General features: G+C 45.2%; 1 protein-coding gene across 6 annotated transcripts in view; it reads right to left on the reverse strand.

Annotated features, from left to right (window-relative positions):
* Positions 1-21,608: 21,608 nt before the first annotated feature.
* The window catches only part of LOC140211781 (leucine-rich repeat-containing protein 49), a 127,315-nt gene continuing 124,188 nt past the window's right edge, over positions 21,609-24,735 (reverse strand). For 5 of the 6 annotated variants that reach the window (XM_072281925.1, XM_072281928.1, XM_072281930.1 and 2 more), the window contains one exon: positions 21,609-23,507. In XM_072281925.1, coding sequence (XP_072138026.1) covers positions 23,307-23,507 — 201 coding nt within the window. In that variant the 3' untranslated portion in view covers positions 21,609-23,306. Of the gene's footprint in view, positions 23,508-24,197; positions 24,257-24,735 lie in introns of those variants that run through there. The other variant, XM_072281929.1, reaches the window with a different exon arrangement.

Here is a 24,735-nt window from a genome sequence, read left to right on the forward strand (position 1 = left end):
TAACACCTCATAAGCTTTCTTAACTACCCTATCTACCTGTGAGACAACTTTCAGGGATCTGTGGACATGTACCCCCAGATTCCTCTGCTCCTCCACACTACCAAGTATCCTGCCATTTACTTTGTACTCTGCCTTGGACTTTGTCCTTCCAAAGTGTACCACCTCACACTTCTCTGTGTTGGACTCCATCTGCCACTTCTCAGCCCACTTCTGCAACCTATCAATGTCTCTCTGCAATCTTTGACAATCCTCTACACTATCTACAACACCACCAACCTTTGTGTCATCTGCAAACTTGCCAACCCACCCCTCTACCCCCACATCCAGGTTGTTAATAAAAATCACGAAAAGTAAGGTCCCAGAACAGATCCTTGTGGGACACCACTAGTCACAACCCTCCAATCCAAATGTACTCTCTCCACCACGACCCTTTGCCTTCTGCAGGCAAGCCAATTCTGAATCCACCTGGCCAAACTTCCCTGTATCTCATGCCTTCTGACTTTCTGAATAAGCCTACCGTGTGGAATCTTGTCAAATGCCTTACTAAAATCCATATAAATCACATCCACTGCACTACCCCCATCTATATGCCTGGTCACCTCCTCAAAGAACTCTATCAGGCTTGTGAGACACAATCTGCCCTTCACAAAGCCATGCTGACTGTCCCTGATCAGACCATGATTCTCTAAATGCCCGTAGATCCTATCTCTAAGAATCTTTTCCAACAGCTTTCCCATCACAGACGTAAGGCTCACTGGTCTATAATTACCCAGACTATCCCTACTACCTTTTTTGAACAAGGGGACAACATTCGCCTCCCTCGAATCCTCCAGTACCATTCCTGTGGACAATGGGGACATAAAGATCCTAGCCGGAGGCTCAGCAATCTCTTCCCCCACTTCATGGAGCAGCCTGGGAAATATTCCATCAGGCCCCAGGGACTTATCCATCCCAATGTATTTTAATAACTCCAACACCCCCTTAATATCAACATGCTCCAGAACATCAACCTCACTCATATTGTCCTCACCATCATCAAGTTCCCTCTCATTGGTGAGTACCAAAGAGAAGTATTAATTGAGGACCTCGCTCACTTCCACAGCCTCCAGGCACGTCTTCCCGCCTTTACCTCTAATCGGTCCTACCTTCACTCCTGTCATCCTTTTGTTCTTCACGTAACTGAAGAATGCCTTGGGGTTTTCCTTTACCCTACTCGCCAAGGCCTTCTCATGCCCCCTTCTTGTTCTTCTCAGCCCCTTCTTAAGCTCCTTTCTTGCTTCCCTATATTCCTCAATAGACCCATCTGATCTTTGCTTCCTAAACCTCATGTATGCTGCCTTCTTCCACCTGACTAGATTTTCCACCTCACTTGTCACCCATGGTTCCTTCACTCTACCATTCTTCATCTTCCTCACGGGACAAATTTATCCCTAACATCCGGCAAGAGATCTCTAAACATCGACCACGTCCATAGTACATTTCCCTGCAAAAACGTCATCCCAATTCACACCCGCAAGTTCTAGCCTTATAGCCTCATAATTTGCCCTTCTGCAATTAAACATTTTACTGTCCTCTCTGATTCTATCCTTTTCCATGATAATGTTAAAGGCCAGGGAGCGGTGGTCACAGATCTCTCAGTGGGTGAGCATCCGTTCCGGTTCGTTACCTAGTACTAGATCTAGTATGGCATTCCCCTTAGTCAGCCTGTCAACATACTGTGACAGGAATCCATCCTGGACACACTTAACAAACTGCACCGTCTAAACCCTTGGAACTCATCAGGTGCCAATCAATATTAGGGAAGTTAAAATCACCCATGATAACAACCCTGTTATTTTTGCACCTTTCCAAAATCTGCCTCCCAATCTACTCCTCGGTATGTCTGCTGCTACCAGGGGGCCTATAGAATATTCCCAATAGAGTAACTGCTCCCTTCCTGTTCCTGACTTCCACCCATACTGACTCAAAAGAGGATCCTGCTACATTACCCACCCCTTCTGTAGCTGTATTAGTATCCCTGACCAGTAATGCCTCCCCTCCCCCCGCCATCCCTTTTAAAGCAATGAAATCCAGGAATATTGAGAATCCATTCCTGCCCTGGTGCCAGCCAAGTCTCTGTAATGGCCACTACATCATTATTCTATGTATGTATCCAAGCTCTCAGTTCATCACCTTTGTTCTTGATGCTTCTTACATTGAAGTACACGCACTTTAGCCCTTCTACCTTACTACCTTTACACCCTTTATTCTGCTTCATTTTCCTCAAAGCCTCTCTATATGTTAGATCTGGCTTTACCCCATGCACTTCTTCCACTGCTCTATCGCTCCGAGTCCCATCCCCCTTGCAAATTAGTTTAAACCCTCCTGAATCATGCTAGCAAACCACATGCAAGGATATTGCTCCCCCTTGAGTAGAGGTGCACCCATTCCATCTGTACAGGTCCCACCTTCCCCAGAAGAGATCCCAATGATCCAAAAATCTTAAACCCTGCTCCCTGCCCAAATCCTCAGCCATGCATTCAACTGCCATCTCCTCCGATTCTTACCATCACTATCATGCAGGACATGAGGTATACCCTGTTCCATTCGGCCGAAGATGCCTGTAGCCCTGCAATAGCTGCCAAATCCCATCCCACCACTCCACCATTCTACCTGCCTTTGTTTCAAAAGATAGCAGGCACTCAAGGCCGGCTGCCCAATTGCACCCACGTGACGAATTAACCCAACGACACACTGGAATTTGGGAAGAAACCCAAGCCATCACAGGGAGTCTACCTTAGGCCACGAACTTATCAATCACCCCTGCTGTAGACCACTATCTGGAGGTCCAAGACACTGACTTCTACAAAGAAGAGATCCATATACTCCACGACCACTGGACTAAGTGTGTAAATGTAGGAAAAATAAATGTGCTAGGTTTTCTAAGATTGACTCCTTCTACCTTGGGCCACGAACTTACCAATCACCCCTCGTACTTGTAGAATGCCTTGGTGTTTTCCTTAATCCTGCTTGCCAAGGCCTTCTCATGGCCCCTTCTAACTCTCCTAATTTCATTCTTGAGCTTCTTCCTGGCACCCTTGTATTTTCTAGAGCTCTAACAGTATCTAGTTCCTTGAACCTTCAAAAGCATTTCTTTTCTGCTTGAAGCAACACACATCAAAGTTGCTGGTGAACGCAGCAGGCCAGGCAGCATCTCTAGGAAGAGGTACAGTCGACGTTTCAGGCTGAGACCCTTCGTCAGGACTGAAGGGTCTCGGCCTGAAACATCGACTGTACCTCTTCCTAGAGATGCTGCCTGGCCTGCTGTGTTCACCAGCAACTTTGATGTGCGTTGCTTGAATTTCCAGCATCTGCAGAATTCCTGTTGTTTGTTGTTTCTTTTCTGCTTGACTAGATTTTGTACATCCTTTGCACACCATGGTTCTTTAACCCTCCTATCTTTTCCCTGCCTCAATGGAACATAACTATGCAGAACGCCATGCAAATGTTCCCTGAACATTTGCCACATTTCTGACGTGCATTTCCATGAGAACATCTGCTGTCAATCTATGCTCCACAGTTCCTGCCTGATAGCACAGTATTTTCTCCTACCCCAATTAAATGTTTTCCCAAATTCTCTGCTCCTATCCCTCTGCAGCTTACTACAAAATATCTTACCCAGTTTATAATCATTGTAAATGTAATAGCTAGAACAGCCTAAACACGTCATGGGGCAGAGAAAAAATGCACTGAAACACTTGACCTTCAAAAACAGGAATATACAAATACTTATTTATGTTTTTTTTTCATTTTGAGATTGTCTAATGGTCAGAAACAGAAAGTAACTGGCCCTTTGATTTAGCTGACATGCCCTCACCAACATTTGAAAACTACCGTTCAATTGTCCAGCTGGTGATTTGTACTGACTGGATGACACCAAACACGCAGAGGAACTGGTCCTCCCTTGCTCCAGGCCAAGTTAAAGCAGACCTATCTACCTGTACTCGATCCATATTCCTCCAAATGTCGGGACAGGACAACGCCCCGGATGCAAAGAAAGCCATTTTCTTACCTGCATTTTTCACGGATGAAGTTTACTTTTGAAGAGAAAGAGAAGGGGGCAAATCTCATGCTCTGCTCATGGTTTGGAGCTCCGTCTCCAGGCACTGACTCTTTCCTGATTACCAGAGCCCTATTACTGAGACAGGGGCAGCATTGGTTCCTGGGCACAGGACGATCTGCTCTGAAGATCACCTCCAGTGTGATGGAACTTTGAGGCAAGGAGGATTCAGAGGGGTTTTGTGGTAATTTCACCACCTTGTTTGGCATAGGCCTTCAGAGAACTGGTTCCGTTGAAGGGCCGCTGGTTAGAATGGCAGTGTCTTTGTAAATGCAGAATGAAGGGATGGGGTATTGAATGAAACCAGTCTCAGAAACTCCACCCTCTCCGAGGAAAAACATATGTGACACTTGTAAAAATAATTAAAAATAAATTAGATTGCTCAGAGAATGATGAGTAACTATCAAGTTACAGAGGAAAGTAAATTCAGGTTACAAGGATAAACAAGGACATTTGTAACTTTAACTTTGCTCGATTACATTTGACAGGCACATTGGATGAAGTGGGAAATGTCATTACAAGCATTTTCCATTCTGCATCTCGAACTCGGGTAGAGCCGAATAAATAGAACAAATTAACAACATTAAACATGATCTAACTTTGTCAGACGGAGTTAGGCCATCTGCTGTCTCTGTGCACAGCTACTGCCTGACTCACAGAGATTTTCCAGCATGTTCTGTGTTCAACATGACAGGGATATACAGAATAAGGGAAGGTTAATACCTTCCTGGGCAGGCAGTCAGATAAAGGTCAGAGTAACACGGGGGAGATCACTGAGTTACTGGACAAGTAATCACAGTGAAATCATTAAAGTTCAGAGGAACACACACACAAAACGCTGGAGGAACTCAGCAGGTCAGGCAGCATATGTAGAGGGAAATAAAAAGCCAGCTCAGAGGGGAAGGAGGGAAAAGAGGAGAGCAGTAGTGATAGGGGATTCGATAGTTAGGGGACAGATAAGAGGTTCTGTGGGAGAGATTGAGAATCCTGGATGGTCTGTTGCCTCCCTGGTGCCAGGGTCCGCGATATCTCGAATCGAGTTCTCGGTATTCTCAGGACAGAAGATGAGCAGCCGGATGTCGTGGTCCACGTGGGGACCAATGACATAGATAGGAGTAGGGGTGAGGTCCTGAAGAAGGAATATAAGGAGTTAGGAAAGAAGTTAAAAAGCAGGACCTTTTAAAGTGGTAATCTCGGGATTGCTGCCTGGTGCCACGAGACAGAGAGGGTAGGAACGGGAGGTTATGGCAGATGAATGGCAGGTTATGGCTGAAGAGTTGGTGCAGGGGGCAGGGGTTCAGATTTCTGGATCATTGGGATCTCTTCTGGGGAAGGTCTGACCTGTACCAAAAGGTCGGGCTACACCTGAACTGGAAAGGGACCAATATCCTGGCGGGCAGGTTTGCTAGAGCTGTTGGGGAGGGTTTAAACTCGTTTGTCAGGGGGGTGGGAATCAGAATGTGAGTGCAGAGATGAGAGTAGAAGGACAAGAGCATGATGCTGTGTGTTCTGAGTTGGTGACGAAGGACAGGCAGGGGACAAAACATAAATGTAGCCAGTTAGAGGGGTTGAAATGTGTCTATTTCAACACTAGGAGTATTAGGAATAAAGGGGATGAACTTGGATCATGGATCACGGATTACTGAGCATGGATCAGTACGTGGAACTACGATGTTGTGGCTGTTACTGAAACTTGGCTGGAGGAAGGGCAGGATTGGCTAATGGAGGTGCCTGGGTTTAGGTGCTTTAAAAGGAATAGGATGGGAGGTAGAAAAGGTGAGGGGAGTAGCATTACTGGTCAGGGATAGTATCATGGCTGTAGAAAGGGAGGACGCTGCAGAGGGAGCATCCACTGAGTCGGTCTGGTTGGAAGTCAGAAATAGGAACGGATCAATCACCGTGCTGGGAGTAGTCTATAGGCCCCCAAATAGTCCTCGGGACACCGAGGAGCAGATAAGCAGGCAGATTTTCGAATGGTGCAGGAAATACAGGGTTGTAGTTAGGGGTGATTTCAACTTCCCTCATATTGACTGGCACCTCCTGACTGCAAGGGGGATAGATGGGGCTGAATTTGTCAGGTGTGTTCAAGAAGGACTCCTGACACAGTATGTGGACCGGCCGACGAGAGGAGAGGCCATACTGGATCTAGTTCTGGGTAATGAACTTGGTCAGGTGGCAGACCTTTTGGTGGGGGAGCATTTTGGTGAGACTGGCCACAACTCCCTTAGCTTCAGCATAGCTATGGAAAAGGATAAAAACAGACAAAATGGGAAAGTGCTTAACTGGAGAAGGGCTAACTATGAACTGATGAGGCAGGAGCTAGCGAGAGTAAACTGGAAACAGATGTTCAAGGGTGAAAGCACAGAAGTAATGTGGAGGAAGTTTAGGGGCCACTTGTGCTGGGTTCAGGATAGGTTTGTCCCACTGAGACAAGGAAAAAATGGTAGGAAAAGGGAACCATGGCTGACGAAACACATGAGGCAACTCGTCACAAGGAAGAAGGAAGCATATGTTAGATATAAGAAGCAGGAAGCAGGAGGGGCTCATGAGAAATATAGGGTAGCCAGGAAGGAGCTTAAGAAAGGACTTAGGAGAGCTCGAAGGGGGCATGAGAAGGCCTTGGCATGTAGGATTAAGGAGAACCCCAAGGCGATCTATGCATATGTGAAGAACAGAAGGATGACAGGAATGAAGGTGGGGCCACTAAAGGATAAAGAAGGCAACATTTGCCTGGAGGCAGAGGAGGTTGGGAAATTCCTAAATGAATACTTTGCTTCAGTATTCACAAGCGAAAAGGACCTTGATCAGGGTGAGGTCGAAATAGAACAGGCTTGTGTGTTGGACAATGTGGAGATTAAGGAAGAAGTAGTGTCGGATCTTCTTAAAAACATCAAGATTGATAAGTCCCCAGGGCCGGACGTGATATACTCCAGGATGCTGTGGGAAGTGAGAGAAGAGATCGCTGGAGCAGCAGCTCTGATCTTTGAATCCTCTTTGGCTGCAGGGGAGGTGCCGGAGGATTGGAGAATGGCAAATGTAGTTCCCTTGTTTAGAAAAGGTAACAGGGAGAATCCTGGGAACTATAGACCAGTGAGTCTTACATCGGTGGTCTGCAAACTATTGGAAAGGATTCTTAAGGATAGGATGTACGAGCACTTGGAGAAGTACAGTCTACTCAAGGATAGTCAACATGGCTTTGTGAAGGGAAGGTCATGCTTCACGAGCCTCATTGAGTTTTTTGAAGAGGTAACAAAAGAAATTGATGAGGGTAGGGCAGTAGATGTGGTCTACATGGATTTTAGCAAGATATTTGACAAGGTCCCCCACGAGAGACTCATCCAGAAAGTCATGAGGCATGGGATCAGTGGAACCTTGGCCGTTTGGATAAAATATTGGCTTACAGGAAGAAAGCAGAGGGTAGTAGTGGAAGGAAAGTATTCTGCCTGGAGGTCGGTGACTAGTGGAGTGCCACTAGGATCTGCCCTGGGACCCCTGCTCTTTGTGATTTTTATAAATGATCTGGATGAAGAGGCGGAAGGATGGGTGAGTAAGTTTGCGGATGACACGAAGGTTGGAGTAGTTGTGGATAGAGCTGGAGGTTGTCAAAGGTTACAAGAGGATATAGACAGGATGCAGAGTTGGGCAGAAAAGTGGCAGATGGAGTTCAATCCAGATAAGTGTGAGGTGATGCATTTTGGAAGGACAAACCAGAAGGCTGAGTATAGGGTTAATGGTCGGTTACTTAAGAGTGTGGATGAACGGAGGGACCTTGGGGTTCAAATCCATACATCCCTCAAGGTTGCTGCACAGGTTGATAGGATAGTTAAGAAGGCCTATGGGATGCTGGGCTTCATTAATAGGGGGATTGAGTTCAGAAGTAGAGAGGTCATGTTGTAACTCTACAAATCTCTGGTGAGACCACACTTAGAGTATTGTGTTCAGTTCTGGTCATCTCATTATAGGAAGGATGTGGAAGCTATAGAGAGGGTGCAGAGGAGATTTACCAGGATGTTGCCTGGATTGGAAAACAAGTCTTATGAGGCAAGGTTAGCAGAGCTGGGACTTTTCTCTTTGGAGCGTAGAAGGATGAGAGGGGACTTGATAGAGGTCTACAAGATTATGAGAGGGATAGATAGGGTGGATAGCCAGTACCTGTTTCCCAGGGCATGAATAGCAAACACCAGAGGGCATATGTACAAAGTTAAGGGAGGGAAGTTTAGGGGAGACATCAGGGGTAAGTTTTTTTTTTTTTACACAGAGGGTTGTGGGTGCCTGGAATGACTTGCCAGGAATGGTAGTGGAGATTAAAACATTAGGGGTATTTAAGAGCCTCTTGGACAGGCACATGGATGAAAGAAAAATAGAGAGTTATGGGGTAGTGTGGGTTTAGTATGTGTTTTTAAGGAATATATGGGTCGGAAGGGCTGAAGAGCCTGTACTGTGCTGTAGTATTCTAGTGTCTAGTGTTTCGGACTGAGACTCTTCATCAGGATTGGAAAGGGAGGAGGGGGCAGAAACAGAACAAGAAGGTGGGGGGAGGGGAAGGAGTACAATCTGGCAGGTGAGGCAGAAGGTGGGTGGGGGGGGTGAAGTCAGAAGTCAGAGAGAACTGGAAGAAAGTGAACTGAACTACAGACTGTGAGGACAGGAGGAGCAGAGATCTCAGTGATTAAATCTCAGCCAGAATTACAGACATCCATTATGGATTGGGATGAGGAATGCATCCACTCTGGAATTTGTAACTCATCTCCTAGGAGTTGTGCAGTGCTCCCTGCAGATATGTAAAGGAGAGGAAAACCCACAGAACACTAAATTCGCGGAAGTGCGGAGGAAGTCATTTTGAATTTTTTGGTTTTTTTCCATCGGCTTTCAGAAAGACGGGACTGTACAGGCATGTGACATTGGGCAGTGAAGCGCGGAAGATTTAAAAGGAACAGAGCCTTATACAGCGGGCAGCGTTGTTTTGCGGGCAGCGGAGTGAGCCGGGAGCAGAGTGAAGGCTTAAGGACTTTGGCTCAACAGGCTTAGGCAGAAATGGGCAAGGCGAGGAAGGTTTGGTATTCATTTTTTGTTGTTATTTGGGGAGGGGGGAAGTATGAGTGTGAGGGCAGTTTGTTGTTCTCGGTGTCGGATGTGGGAGGTCCTGGAGTCTCTCAGCCTCCTGGACAACCACATCTGCACCAGGTGCGCCGAGGTGCAGCTCCTAAGGGACCGCGTTATGGAACTGGAACTGCAGCTCGATGACCTTCGTCTGGTCAGGGAGAGTGAGGAGTTGATAGAGAGGAGTTACAGGCAGGTGGTCACACCGGGGCCACGGGAGGCAGACAAGTGGGTCACGGTTAGGAAGGGGAAGGGGAAGGGTCAGGTACCAGAGAGTACCCCAGTGGCTGTGCCCCTTGACAATAAGTATTCCTGTTTGAGTACTGTTGGAGGGGACAGCTTACCTGGGGGAAGCAACAGTGGCCGTGCCTCCAGCACAGAGTCTGGCCCTGTAGCTCAGAAGGGTAGGGAAAGGAAGAGGAGGGCAGTTGTGATAGGGGACTCGATAGTTAAGGGGTCAGATAGACGATTCTGTGGATGCAGTCCAGAGACCCGGATGGTACTTTGCTTCCCTGGTGCCAGGGTCCGGGATGTTTCTGATCGCGTCCAAGATATCCTGAAGTGGGAGGGTGAGGAACCAGAGGTCGTGGTATATATAGGTACCTATGACATAGGTAGGTAAAGGGGAGAGGTCCTGAAAGGAGAATATAGGGAGCTAGGAAGGGAGTTGAGAAAAAGGACCGCAAAGGTAGTAATCTCGGGATTACTGCCTGTGCCATGTGACACTGAGAGTAGGAATGCAATGAGGTGGAGGATAAATGCGTGGCTGAGGGATTGGAGCAGGGAGCAGGGATTCAAGTTTTTGGATCATTGGGACCTCTTTTGGCGCAGACGTGACCTGTACAAAAAAGACGGGTTACATTTGAATCCCAGTGGGACCAATATCCTGGTGGGGAGATTTGCGAGGGCTACTGAGGTGACCTTAAACTAGAATGGTTGGGGGGTGGGAATCAAATTAAAGAGACTAGGAAAGAGGAGGTTAGTTCACAGATAGAGAAAGCTAGTAGACAGTGTGTGAGGGAGGATAGGCAGGGGACAGAGATCAGGAGCACTCAGACCAAAGATGTAGGGGACAAGGAAGAAAAAGATAACAAAGTTGTTTGCTCCATTAAGGATAATCAGAGAGTAAGAGGTGGAGAGTTTCTTAAATGCATCTATTTTAATGCTAGGAACATTGTAAGAAAGGTGGATGAGCTTAAAGCATGGATTGATACCTGGAAATATGATGTTGTAGCTATTAGTGAAACGTGGTTGCAGGAGGGATGTGATTGGCAACTAAATATTCCAGGATTTTGTTTCTTCAGGTGTGATGGAATAGGAGGGGCAAGAGGGGGAGGTGTTGCATTGCTTGTCAGAGAAAATCTAACAGCGGTGCTCTGGCAGGATAGATTAGTGGACTCGTCCAGGGAGGCTATTTGGGTGGAATTGAGGAATAGGAAAGGTGTAGTGAAGCTTATGGGGGTGTATTATAGACCACCTAATGGGGACCGAGAACTGGAGGAGCAAATTTGTAAGGAGATAGCAGATATTTGTAGTAAGCACAAGGTTGTGGTTGTGGGAGATTTTAATTTTCCACACATAGACTGGGAAGCCCATTCTGTAAAAGGGCTGGATGGTTTGGAGTTTGTCAAATGTGTGCAGGATAGTTTTTTGGAGCAATACATAGAGGTATCAACTAGAGAAGGGGCAGTGTTGGATCTCCTGTTAGGGAATGAGACAGGGCAGTTGACAGAGGTTTGTGTTGGGGAGCACTTCGGGTCCAGTGATCACAATACCATTAGTTTCAATATAATTATGGAGAAGGATAGGACTGGACCCAGGGTTGAGATTTTTGATTGGAGAAAGGATAATTTTGAGGAGATGTGAAAGGATTTAGAAGGAGTGGATTGGGACAATTTGTTTTATGGGAAGGATGTAATAGAGAAATGGAGATCATTTAAAGGTGAAATTTTGAGGGTACAGGATCTTTATGTTCCTGTTAGGTTGAAAGGAAAAGGTTAAAAGTTTGAGAGAGCCATGGTTTTCAAGGGATATAGAAAACTTGGTTCGGAAAAAGAGAGGGATCTTCAATAAATATAGGCAGCTTGGAGTTAATGAGGTGCTCGAGGAATATAAAGAATGTAAAAATAATCTTAAGAAAGAAATTAGAAAAGCTAAAAGAAGATACAAGGCTGCTTTGGCAAGTAAGGTGAAAATAAATCCAAAGGGTTTCTACAGTTATATTAATAGCAAAAGGATAGTGAAGGATAAAATTGGTCCCTTAGAGAATCGGAGTGGATGGCTATGTGCGGAGCCAAAAGAGATGGGGGAGATTTTGAACAATTTCTTTTCTTCGGTATTCACTAAGGAGAAGGATATTGAATTGTGTAAGGTAAGGGAAACAAGAAGGGTAGTTATGGAAAGTATGACAATTAAAGAAGAGGAAGTACTGGCGCTTTTAAAGAATATAAAAGTGGATACGTCTCCAGGTCTGGACAAGATATTCCCTAGGACCTTGAGGGAAGTTAGTGTGGAAATAGCAGGGGCTCTGACAGAAATATTTCAAATGTCATTAGAAACGGGATGGTGCCGGAGGATTGGCGTATTGCTCATGTTTTTCCATTGTTTAAAAAGGGGTCTAAGAGTAAACCTAGCAATTATCGGCCTGTGAGTTTGACATCAGTGGTGGATAAGTTGATGGAAAGTATTCTTAGAGATGGTATATATAATTATCTGGATAGACAGGGTCTGATTAGGAACAGTCAACATGGATTTGTGCGTGGAAGGTCATGTTTGACAAATCTTATTGAATTTTTTGATGAGGTTAACTAGGAAAGTTGACAAGGGTAAAGCGGTGGATGTTGTCTATATGGACTTCAGTAAGGTCTTTGACGAGGTTCCACATGGAAGATTAGTTAGGAAGGTTCAATCGTTAGGCATTAATATCGAAGTAGTAAAATGGATTCAGCAGTGGCTGGATGGGAGACGCCAGAGAGTAGTAGTGGATAACTGTGTGTCAGATCAGAGGACAGTGTGTAGCGGTGTGCCTCAGGGATCTGTACTGGGTCCAATGTTGTTTGTCATATATATTAATGATCTGGGTGATGGGGTGGTAAATTGGATTAGTAAGTATGCAGACGATACTAAGATAGGTGGCGTTGTGGATAATGAAGTAGGTTTTCAAAGCTTGCAGAGAGATTTAGGCCAGTTAGAAGAGTGGGCTGAAAGATGGCAGATGGAGTTTAATGCTGAAAAATGTGAGGTGCTACATTTTGGTAGGACTAATCAAAATAGGACATACATGGTAAATGGTAGGGCATTGAAGAATGCTGTAGAACAGAGGGATCTAGGAATAATGGTGCATAGTTCCCTGAAGGTGGAATCTCATGTGGATAGAGTGGTAAAGAAAGCTTTTGGTATGCTGACCTTTATTAATCAGAGCATTGAGTATAGGAGTTGGGATGTAATGTTGAAATTGTATAAGGAATTGGTAAGGCCAGATTTGGAGTATTGTGTACAGTTCTGGTCACCAAATTATAGGAAAGATGTCAATAAAATTGAGAGAGTACAGAGGAGGTTTACTAAAATGTTGCCTGGGTTTCATCTCCTAAATTACAGAGAAAGGTTGAACAAGTTAGGTCTTTATTCTTTGGAGCGTAGAAGGTTGAGGGGGGACTTGATAGAGGTGCTTAAAATTATAAGGGGGATTGATAGAGTTGACGTGGATAGGCTTTTTCCATTGAGAATGGGGGAGATTCAAACAAGAGGACATGAGTTGAGAGTTAAAGGGCAAAAGTTTAGGGGTAACATGAGGGGGAACTTCTTTACTCAGGGAGTGGTAGCTGGTGGAACGAGCTTCCAGCAGAAGTGGTTGAGGCAGGTTCAATGTTGTCGTTTAAAGTTAAACTGGACAGCTATATGGACAGGAAAGGAATGGAGGGTTATGGGCTGAGTGCAGGTCGGTGGGACTAGGTGAGAGTAAGAGTTCGGCACGGACTAGAAGGGCCGAGATGGCCTGTTTCCATACAGTAATTGTTATGTGGTTAAATCATTGACTATCTTTGGAATTGATAAACAGTGCTGTCTCTAAAGGGCCCAGACCACCAGGTCATCACCCTACAGTCCCAGACCACCAGGTCATCACCCTACAGTCTCACACCCCCAGGTCATTACCCTACAGTCCCACACCCCCAGACCACCAGGTCATCACCCTACAGTCTCACACCACCAGGTCATCACCCTACAGTCCCAGACCCCCAGGTCATCACCCTCCAGTCCCACACCACCAAGTCATCACCCTACAGTCTCACACCACCAGGTTATCACCCTCCAGTCTCACACCCCCAGGTCATCACCCTCCAGTCCCACACCCCCAGGTCATCACCCTACAGTCTCACACCACCAGGTCATCACACTACAGTCTCACACCACCAGGTCATCACCCTACAGTCTCACACCACCAGGTTATCACCCTCCAGTCCCAGACCCCCAGGTCATCACCCTACAGTCCCAGACCACCAGGTCATCACCCTCCAGTCCCAGACCCCCAAGTCATTACCCTACAGTCCCACACCCCCAGATCATCACTCTACAGTCCCACACCATCAGGTCATCACCCTGCAGTCCCAGATCCCCAGGTCATTACCCTACAGCTCAGTATTCAATACTATCACCCTCACAATCAATAAGCTTCAAGACCTTGGCCTCAATACCTCCTTGTGCAGCTGGATCCTCGATTTCTTCACATTGAGACCCCAGTCAGTTTGGATAGGCAACAACATCTTGTCCTCAATCTCCATCAGTACAGATGCACCCAAGGCTGTGTGCTCTGCCCCTGCTCTACTCACTTTACACTTCTCCCTGTGAGGCTGTACAGCTCCAACACCATATTAGGTTGTGATGATTGATTATATCGGAGTGCGATTGAAAGTCAGGCTGAGTGGTACCATAACAACAACCTCTCACTCAATGTCAGCAAGACCAAGGAGCTGATTATTGACTTCAGGAGGAGAAAACCAGAGGTCCGTGAGCCAGTCCTCATCAGAGGATTAGAGCTGGAGAGGGTCAGCAGCTTTAAATTCCTCTGTGTTATCATTTCAGAGGAGCTGTCCCGGGTCCAGCACGTTAATGCCATTATGAAGAAGGCACGACAGCACCTGTATTTTCTTAGTCGCCATTGTTATGTTTGTGAACTCCAAAAACAGAACACTAATTGGAAGAAAAACAAGAATGCAAGTCTAACTTCGTTCCCACTTAAAGAGAGAATATGATATGGCGACATAATGACATTTGTCATTTATATAACCTGCAATGCATTATGTAAACAACAAAGAATGTTTAATCAAACAATATGTTTACAATTTTATTCAAATATTAGTAGTAGGCAGCTGTCAATCCCAGGGGATCATGGGTTTGCACCTCTGGTGGACTGTGTTCTCTCCAGGGTGCAAGCCAGGGTGGGAGGATTTGTAGAACCGCCTGATGCCCATGCGGTGGGTTCCCCCTCACCACGTCACTGATATAGTGCAAGGGAAGGGCAAGCACCGATACAGCTTGGCACCAGTGTTGTCGCAGAGGTTGCCAGAGTGAAGTTGTAAACAACATCAAACAGCCTTAAGGGGAAAAGGCTTCGGGAGTAAATCCCGGATTTCTTTCTCGGGGTTTACTCCCAAAGCCTTTTCCATGAGTGGGTATGTCGGCAAGGCAGCGATGGTTTAAAATCAGAGTTTTCCTTCTCCTACTCAAAAATTACTGGAATGTTAATACACAATTAGTAAGTTGTGAGCATTCTATGTTGGTGCCAGCAGGGTGGCGACACCTGTGGGCTGCCCCCAGCTCATCTCAGACAGTGTTGATCATTGACACAAGACAACGCATTTCACAGTATGTTCTGATATTGTATTGTAGTGAAATTACCTGCCTCTCCCGTCTCCTCAGTCCACTCTGCAATCAGCCTTGGGGTGACAAAATTCTTCCTCAGATCCCTTCAAACGTACACCCTCTGATCATTCATATCTGTCATGGAACAAAGCTTCTTCCTTCTACCCTGTTTATACTTCAGAATTTTGTAAAATTCTGTCAAGTTCCCCCTGAGTCTCCCCTCCTTGAGAGAAAACAAATATACCTATCCAGTCTCTCCCCATAACTGAAACATGACATCCCAAGCGATATTCAGATGAATCTTCTACAGTGTAATCATGTTGTTCCTCTCATGTGGTGAGAAGAACTACAAGAATGCTCCTGCGGTGGACAAACCAGAATTTTACCAGGACCTGGTTATGAAAGGAAAACACCCAGGTTAATGGCCAGCCATTTTCAATGATCACACATTAGCAAACAGCTAATGCTTCAGCTGTACAGTCAATACTTGCTCTTCTCAAAGTTAAAATCCAGTCCAGGAACGGAGCTTTGAGCTGCTAGAGATTTTTTTCAACATTGATGCTCAAGTTGGGGGTGCTCTGCTTCTCCATGTTCAAAGTTCAAAGTAAATTTATTGACAGATACATGCATGTACAGTAAGTTACCATTTACTACCTTGAGATTCATATTCTTGCAGGCATTTATGGGGAAATAAAGAAATACAATAGAATGTTACAAAAAACTATACGTAAAGAGACCAAGACTGGAAAACAACCAACGTGCAAGGCAAACTGTGGAAGTATAAAAAAGTACTGAAAACATGAGTTGCAGGGTCCTTGAACGTGGGTCTGTAGGTTATGGAATCGGTTGAGTGTTGAGATGATTGAGTTTATCCATGGTGGTGAGGAACCTGATGATTACAGGGTAATAACTGTTCCTGAACCTGGTGGTGTGGGACCTGATGGTTGAGGGGTAATAACTGTTCCTGAACATGGTGGTGTGGGCCTGATGGTTTTGGGGTCATAACTGTTCCTGAACATGGTGGTGTGGGACCTGATGGCTGAGGGGTAATAACTGTTCCTGAACCTGGTGTGTGGGACCTGATGGTTGTAGGGTTATAACTGTTCCTGAACCTGGTGGTGTGGGACCTGATGGTTGAGGGGTAATAACTGTTCCTGAACCTGGTGGTGTGGGACCTGATGGTTGAGGGGTAATAACTGTTCCTGAACCTGATGGTGTGGGGCCTGATGGTTGTAGGGTTATAACTGTTCCTGAACCTGGTGGTTGTGGGGTAATAACTGTTCCTGAACCTGGTGGTGTGGGACCTGATGGCTGAGGGGTAATAACTGTTCCTGAACCTGGTGGTGTGGGACCTGATGGTTGAGGGGTAATAACTGTTCCTGAACATGGTGGTGTGGACCTGATGGTTGAGGGGTAATAACTGTCCCTGAACCTGGTGGTGTGGGACCTAATGGCTAAGGGGTAATAACTGTCCCTGAAGCTGGTGGTGTGGGGCCTGATGGTTCTGGGGTAATAACTGTTCCTGAACCTGATAGTGTGGGACCTGATGGTTGTGCGGTAATAACTATTCCTGAACCTGGTGGTGTGGGACCTGATGGTTGAGGGGTAATAACTGTCCCTGAAGCTGGTGGTGTGGGACCTGATGGTTGAGGGGTAATAACTGTTCCTGAACATGGTGGTGTGGGCCTGATGGTTGAGGGGTAATAACTGTCCCTGAACCTGGTGGTGTGGGACCTGATGACTGAGGGGTAATAACTGTCCCTGAACCTGGTGTAGGACCTGATGGTTTTAGGGTAATAACTGTTCCTGAACCTGGTGGTGTGGGACCTGATGGTTGCAGGGTAATAACTGTTCCTGAACCTGGTGGTGTGGGACCTGATGGTTGCAGGGTAATAACTATTCCTGAACCTAGTGGTGTGGGACCTGATGGTTGAGGGGTGATAAATGTTCCTGAACCTGGCGTGTGGGACCTGATAGTTAAGGGGTAATAACTGTTCCTGAACCTGGTGGTGTGGGACCTGATGGTTAAGGGGTAATAACTATTCCTGAACCTCGTAGTGTGGGACCTGATGGTTGAGGGGTAATAACTGTTCCTGAACTTGGTGGTGTGGGACCTGATGGTTGAGGGGTAATAACTGTTCTTGAACCTGGTGGTGTGGGACCTGATGGTTGAGGGGTATTAACTGTTCCTGAACCTGGTGGTGTGGGAGCTGATGGTTGAGGGGTAATAACTGTTCCTGAACCTCGTGGTGTGGGACCTGAGGGTTGAGGGGTATTAACTGTTCCTGAACCTGGTGGTGTGGGAGCTGATGGTTGAGGGGTAATAACTGTTCCTGAACCTCGTGGTGTGGGACCTGATGGTTGAGGGGTAATAACTGTTCCTGAACATGGTGGTGTGGGCCTGATGGTTGAGGGGTAATAACCATTCCTAAACCTGGTGTGTGGGACCTGATGGTTGAGGGGTAATAACTGTTCCTGAACCTGGTGGTGTGAGACCTAACACTTCCTGATGGCAGCAGTGAGAAGAGAGTATGGCCCACACCATGATGGTGGGGTCCCCGATGAGGGACACTGCTTTCTTGTGTCAGTGCTCTAAAGTGGGGTAAACAGTCCCATAATGGACCTGGTTTTCTGGTGTTTTGGTCAATATCTCTCCTTTAACCAAGATTTGAGACCATTTCCTGTGATCTGCACGGAATGATTACATCAGAAGTCAATCATTAAATGTGAAGTGATGCAGGAAATCTGGGGATGTGAAAGGGGCTTTTTTTTTTCTTTCTTGTGTCATCAGGCACTGTGATCTCACCAAAGCACAGTGTTCTGGTAGCACTGCGGAAAGGCGATGGACAGGCTTTCAGAGAGACTGGTGCTTGTCGAGGCTGATCACAGTGAGACGTTGCTGCCTGTTTCTGGAGATTATTCTGGAGGCCAATGGGTCTGACAATTGCAACTGTGTTAGAAAACTTCTCCCACCTTCCCCAACTTGAAGAACACAGTTCTAAATATTGCTAGAGGAATACAGAGATAAGAAATAACAGGCAAAAGAGATGTACCATTGAGCACATCTACACAGAGTGCTGCTGCGGGAAAGCAACAATGACCCCAGCACCCAGGCCACGCTCTCTTCTGGCTGCTGCCATCAGGAAGGAGCTACAGGGCTCTCAGGACCCACATCACCAGATTCAGGGACAGTTATTACTGCTCAACCATCAGGCTCCTGAGCTTAGCTTCGTCATCAGCATTCTGCAGAGGCTCCAGCTCTGTGGAGTTGCTGTTATTTATTACTATTGTTATTATTATTTTGTTTCCTTTTTATTTTTTTATTATTATGCCTTTTTTTTCTTTTTGTATTTGTGTTGTCTTTTGCACATTGGTTGATTACGTTGAACATAGAACAGGAACAAGCCATTCGGCCCACGGTGCTGTGCTGAACCAGCTGAAAAGCAAATCAAGACCACCCAAACACAAATCCCTCCTACTGACATCATGTCCATATCCCTCCATCCTCCTTACATCCATGTGTCTATCCAAATGTCTCTTAAAAGCCTATATCACCATGCCAGGCAGCACATTCCAGGCATCCATCAGTCTCTGAGTAAAGAACTTCCTCCTCACATCCCCCTTGAACCCCCCTCTCACCTTCAATGTATGCCCTCTGGGTTTAGACATTTCATCTTCAGAAAACACAAACTCTCTGTCCACTCTATCTATGTCTCTCATAATCTTGTAAGCCTCTATCAGATCTCCCCTCAGCCTCTGGCACTCCACAGCAAACAACCTAAGCTTATCCAGCCTCTCGTGATAGCACATGCCCTCTAAACCAGGCAGCATCCTCTTCTGCACCCTCTCCAAAGCCTCAACATCCTTCCTGTAGTGGGGTGACCAGAACTGTATACAATACTCTAGATGTGGCCTAATCCAGACATTCCACCCTGCAAAAACTCATTTCAGGGAGGTAGCACCCCCACCCCCTGCAACCCCATATACCACCCCTCCAGTCGACCTCCAAGGGTGTACGTAATACTTCTAGTGATTTTGTCTAATCTGTAAACCAAGTTGGGTATATGCAGAAAATGTGACATTAAAATATGTACTTATATTATATTATCATGTTTATTCTATTACATGGCGTGGCCAAGTGGTTTAGGCTTTCGCCTAGTGATCTGAACGTTGCTAGTTCGAGCCTTGGCTGAGGCAGCGTGTTGTGTCCTTGAGCAAGGCACTTAACCACACATTGCTCTGCGACGACACCAGTGCCAAGCTGTATGGGTCCTAGTGCCCTTCCCTTGGACAACATCAGTGGCATGGAGGGGGGAGACTTGCAGCATGGGCAACTGCTGGTCTTCCACATAACGTTGCCCAGGCCGGTGCCCTGGAAACCTTCCAAGGCGCAAATCCATGGTCTCATGAGACTAATGGATGCCTATTAACTTTAAGCAAGCCTACAGGGAGTTTGGCCTCATTATGTAGGACATCAATAGAGTAGCTTCTTAGCAGCCAGCCAGCTAGTTTAAATAACATTAGCTATGCTAACGAACGAATGACCCCCGTTAAACTCACCTCAACATGTTTTTTACATTTTAACCCACCACGGGCAACAGAAAAGTCACTGTTGCAAACAGTGCAGCGAGCAACACTGTCGTTATTTTTGAGGTCGACTGTAAAGCCCGCCCACAGAGAAAACTGACAGGTCTACTTATCAGGGGTCCCCAACCTTTTTTGCACCGCGGACCGGTTTAATATTGACAATATTCTTGTGGACCAGCCGATGGGGGGTGGGTGTTAATCACGAACGGAATATCAGTCACCTGTAAGTGGCTAATACACTCAATTTTGTTTCTAAAAGGGTTTATCTAATGAATTTTATATTAAACACAGCACACATTTTCCTCCCATGAATATAGTGATAAGTCAATTATAAATCACTTATAAGTCAATAGCATCATAACATTTTAAGTAATGTTTAGATATTAAACACACAGCGCATATTTTCCGCGTATGAACATATAAAATCATTGCAACACACCAATATTGGTGAATCAGTGGGAGCTCTGGGCTTGTTTCCCTGCAACAACACGGTCCTATTGAGGGATGATGGGAGACAGTGATACTCGAAGGGGGTTCCTTATGTCCAGTCTATTCCGCAATTTAGTTTTCGTTGCATTCATTGTGGAAGATTCTGCTTTGCAGAGATATGATGTTGGAAATGGAAGCAACGTTTTCAGTGCTTCCATGGCTATCTCAGGATATTGAGCCTTGACTTTGATCCAGAATGCCGACAGAGATGTTATGTCAAACATTCTTTTCAGCCCGCCGTCATTTGCAAGCTCGAGGAGTTGATCTTCTTCCTCTGCTGACATGGATGACGCGTGCGTAATGACCTCGCGTGCATTCAAGTTCAACAGTGCGTGACAGGGAATGACGAAAGGTGCAGCTGACTCATATCGTTTCCTTGCAGCCCGGTGGTCGGGGACCACTCTTAGCACGAAGAGAGACCAATTAGGATGCTCGCTCTCTCTCTCCCTCTCAAAAAAATCTATTTCTGGGATATTGTATATAATTTCCGGGTGTCCACTATCAATATGCGGGAGACTCCCGGAACTTCCGGGAGAGGTGGGATGTCTGCTAACCAGTTTTATAAAGTTGAACTCAATGCCTCGACTAATGAAAGCAAGCATTCCATAAGCCCTTTTAACCACCTCATCAACCTGTGTAGCCACTTTCAAGGAGCTATGAGCTTGGATCCCAAGATCTCTCTGTTCAGCAACATGTTTAAGATCTTGCCCCTAACAGTGCACTGCCTCCTTGCATTTGCTCTGCTGAGGTGCAACACCTCATATTTATCTGGGTTAAACTCCATCTGTCATTTCTCTGCCCATATCTACAACTGATCTATATTGTGCTGTATTCTTTGCCAGTCTCCTACACTGTCCACAGCTCCACCAATCTTGGTATCATCGCAAATTTACTAACCCACCCATCTACATTTTCATCCAGGTCATGTACATACATCACAAACAGCAGGGGCCCCAGCACACATCCCTGTGAAGCACCACTAATCACAGACCTCCAGCTCAAATAAGTTCCTTCAGTCACTGTCCTCCTCTGTGCACAAGCCAGTTCTGGATCCAAACAGATCCCATGCATCTTAATCCTCTGGATTAGACTCCTGTGAGGGACTTTGTCAAACGCCTTACTAAAATCCATGTAGACAATATCCACTGCCCCACCCTCATCAATCTCTCTCATCACCTTGTCTAAAAACTCAGTGGGAAGTCTATCCTCAAGAGAGAGGAATTGCACACCACGTCAGGCACATAATTCAGCTATCTGAGAGTGAGGGAGGTTGCCAAACCCCCCTCAGGAATGGCACACACACAACTGTTTCTGGGAAGGGTCCACTTTGGCCTCCAAGAAGAACTGCTTTGTGCCTGGATTGTTGGAAAAACAAAACAATCATGAATGAATTTAAAAGAAACTTTAATAATATTCTGACTTTAAACCAGTAATGAACAAACATTAAATCTCATTGAGATATAAACAATGTCTAGTGATTATGTAACCTGAAAAATCATTAAGTGCATTACATCAATTAAACAAGCATATAAAAAGTTAGAATAATGAATAGTATGTAAATTTCAACAGTTGATGGTTGATGCCAGTCTAGTAACCCACTGAATTCAAATTGAATATTTGATGAATTATTGAAATTATAAAATTTCATTCATAAAGCAGCAATTCCAGATTAATTGTTTCCTATCTCACACCCCACAAAACAGAGAAACTTTCAGTACAGATCCACAACAAAACAGAGCAATTCGAAGCAAATTATGTCAACTTTTCAGAAGAAAAGCCAGAATCATTTTTTTAAAAATGGTACACAAATTGTGAATTGCAACTCTTTGGAGAAATTGACTGATATCAAAACACTAAACTGTGCATTTTGTCAAAAATATACAGCATGTAGTAATGCCCAGATCTAATGCATGTGAAGTGCCCAACATAGAGTTAATGCACACTTGGCACACACCAGAATGGATCCACATCCAAGTAGCCAATCTATTGTAGCACAGTGTCCCATGTATTGCAATGTTAATGTGTGTGCTGCCTCCAATCAACTCACGATGGGGAATTCATGGCACGTCTTTGGCATTAAAGTCTTGATGCAATGAGTTGGCTATTTTAATAAACGTATCAGTGGATAGTATTTTAAGTTTAACACAGCTGGACTTGGGCACAGTTTTGCTGAGATTGTTAGATAATCTCAGCAAATTTGTTGCAAAAGTATACTGAAGAGTAAGGGGCAGGGGAAGATAGATGGTGCCTGTGTGTCTACAGTGGGACATGACATTAACTATTGAAACATCAAATATTATCAAAGCATAATGTTTACTCATTTCCCTGTAGTAGTCTGATAAAAACAAAAACAGCATCAGTCAATGAGATAAAGTGAATTTGGCAAAAATTCCACTGTAAACCCTTCTTAGGTTAAGAGAACATTGTGGCACCTGCCTGATGATATAAAGGATGTGGGACACAGTTACTGTAAAATCAGACTGTTATTGGTGTCTCATGCAATGCTGAGCTGTGGGAACAGGTAAAGCCAATACACAGACAGATAACAGATCCCACTGTGCTTACAGACAGCAATCCTGAAACAGGCGAGGCACCCTCAAAGTTGCACAATGAGCCAGGAAAGGCTGTGCTCCACTCGCCATTAAAACGGAATTAAAACACAATGTACTTTTAAACTGCTGTGTATAACACCTCCAAGAAAGATTCCAGTGAGCTCCACGTCAATGAGTAAACAGCGAGTTGAAATTCACAGGTTATGACTCTGCCTGCAAGTACTATGTCATCCAAACATACCGTGACATGCTACTGGAAGAGCAAACATTCAGTTAGAATGCTTTTGGCTGAAACCCACAAGAGGTAATGTTATCAGGAGACACTGGCCATGTAATACCTATACAGACAGGCTGTTGCACCACACTGCTCTGCATACCTGCAGTCACAGGGGAAGACTGGTTAACAGTTGTTCTGCCTTCCTTTCACTGGTGTGCACAGTCCCTGTCGGATTTCATTTTCTTACAGATTGTGATTTGGTAATACTTGTTCCGATGAAATGGAAATGCAAAGGAACATCTCCAAGGGCTTTGTAAATGGAGATGGAGTGATTCTGGTGCTGAGGGCTCTCAAATAGATGTTTAATTCTGAGCACAAACTGCAGTGGAGTTGCCTGTTCTCTTCACTTCTGCTCCATTATGTTCTTTAGGCACAGTTTCATATGTGAATTTTTATTGCTCATCTGAATGACACAGTCTCGCACAAGTTCAATGAAGATCTGTGGCCACAGCTTGTGCAGGGATTCATTTTTAACATTGATGAGGGCAGCATCTTTAACCAGTCCCCGCACGTATGCTTGGCAAAACATCTTCGTTTCCTGATACTAAGTAAGTGAAAATAAAGTCAAAGTTTATTGAGTAAGATTATTGTACAGTTAAGTGGAACCACATGAGATTTTGCAGATCCTGCAAATCTGAAGTAACACAAACAAAATACTGGAGGAACTCAGCATCTGTGGAGGGTTGATGAGTCTCAATCTAGAACATTGATTATCCATTTTCCTCCACACTCTGACCCACTGAGTACCTCCAGCATTTTGTTATTTCACTATTGACTACACAGTATTTTTGCTCTGACATGTCAATTCTGTTTTTCTCTCTCCACAAAAGCAGGCTGATTTGCTGAGTATGGGCAGCACTTTCCATCTTTGTTCTGATTGAATCTTTCCCACTCTATCCTAAGCAGATTCAGAGATCCCTGTTCAAAACTTACAGAAAAATGCACTTAGTGGTTGAAGCTGTCCAACTGATGTGACGTAGTTAAGTTCACATTCCATTATTTGTCATTTAACTGTACACATGTATACCAAACAGAATGTTCTTCCCGTCCAAGGTGCACAACACACTACATATAACTCACACACATAACACAAAGTAATATTATCACAGATAAATTAACAAATAAAGTGCACTTACGACACAAGTTAAAAAGTAAACAGAATAACGCTACTGGTGCTTCATATGCGGTGAGACCTGGGTGTTGGCATGGAGTTCAATCATCTCTTGACCTGGGGAAGAAGCTGTTTCCATCCTAACAGAACAGATCTTGTCCTGATGCTACAGTACCTCCTGCCTGATGGTAGGGGAAAAAGAGATTGTTGGATGGATGTCAGGGATTACTGACAATGCTAGGGAAGGAAACGGTGATGAGTAGACTAATGGGACTGAAGGCTAACAAATCCCCAGGTCCAGATGGTCTGCATCCTAGGGTACTAAAGGAGGTGGCTCTGGAAATTGTGGATGCATTGGTGATCATTTTCCAATGTTCCTTAGATTCAGGATCAGTTCCTGAGGATTGGCGAATGGCTAATGTTATCCTACTTTTTAAGAAAGGAGGGAGGGAGAAAACAGAGAACTATCGCCCTGTTAGCCTAACATCAGTAGTGGGGAAGATGCTAGAGCCCATTATTAAAGATGAAATAGCGGCATATCTTGATAGGATTGGGCCGAGCCAGCATGGATTTACCAAGGGCAAATTATGCTTGACTAATCTATTGGAGTTTTTCGAGGATGTAACCAGGAAGATAGACGCAGGAGATCCAGTGGATGTGG

The sequence above is a fragment of the Mobula birostris genome, chromosome 18 (assembly GCF_030028105.1).
Source record: "Mobula birostris isolate sMobBir1 chromosome 18, sMobBir1.hap1, whole genome shotgun sequence".
Lineage (NCBI taxonomy): Eukaryota > Metazoa > Chordata > Chondrichthyes > Myliobatiformes > Myliobatidae > Mobula > Mobula birostris.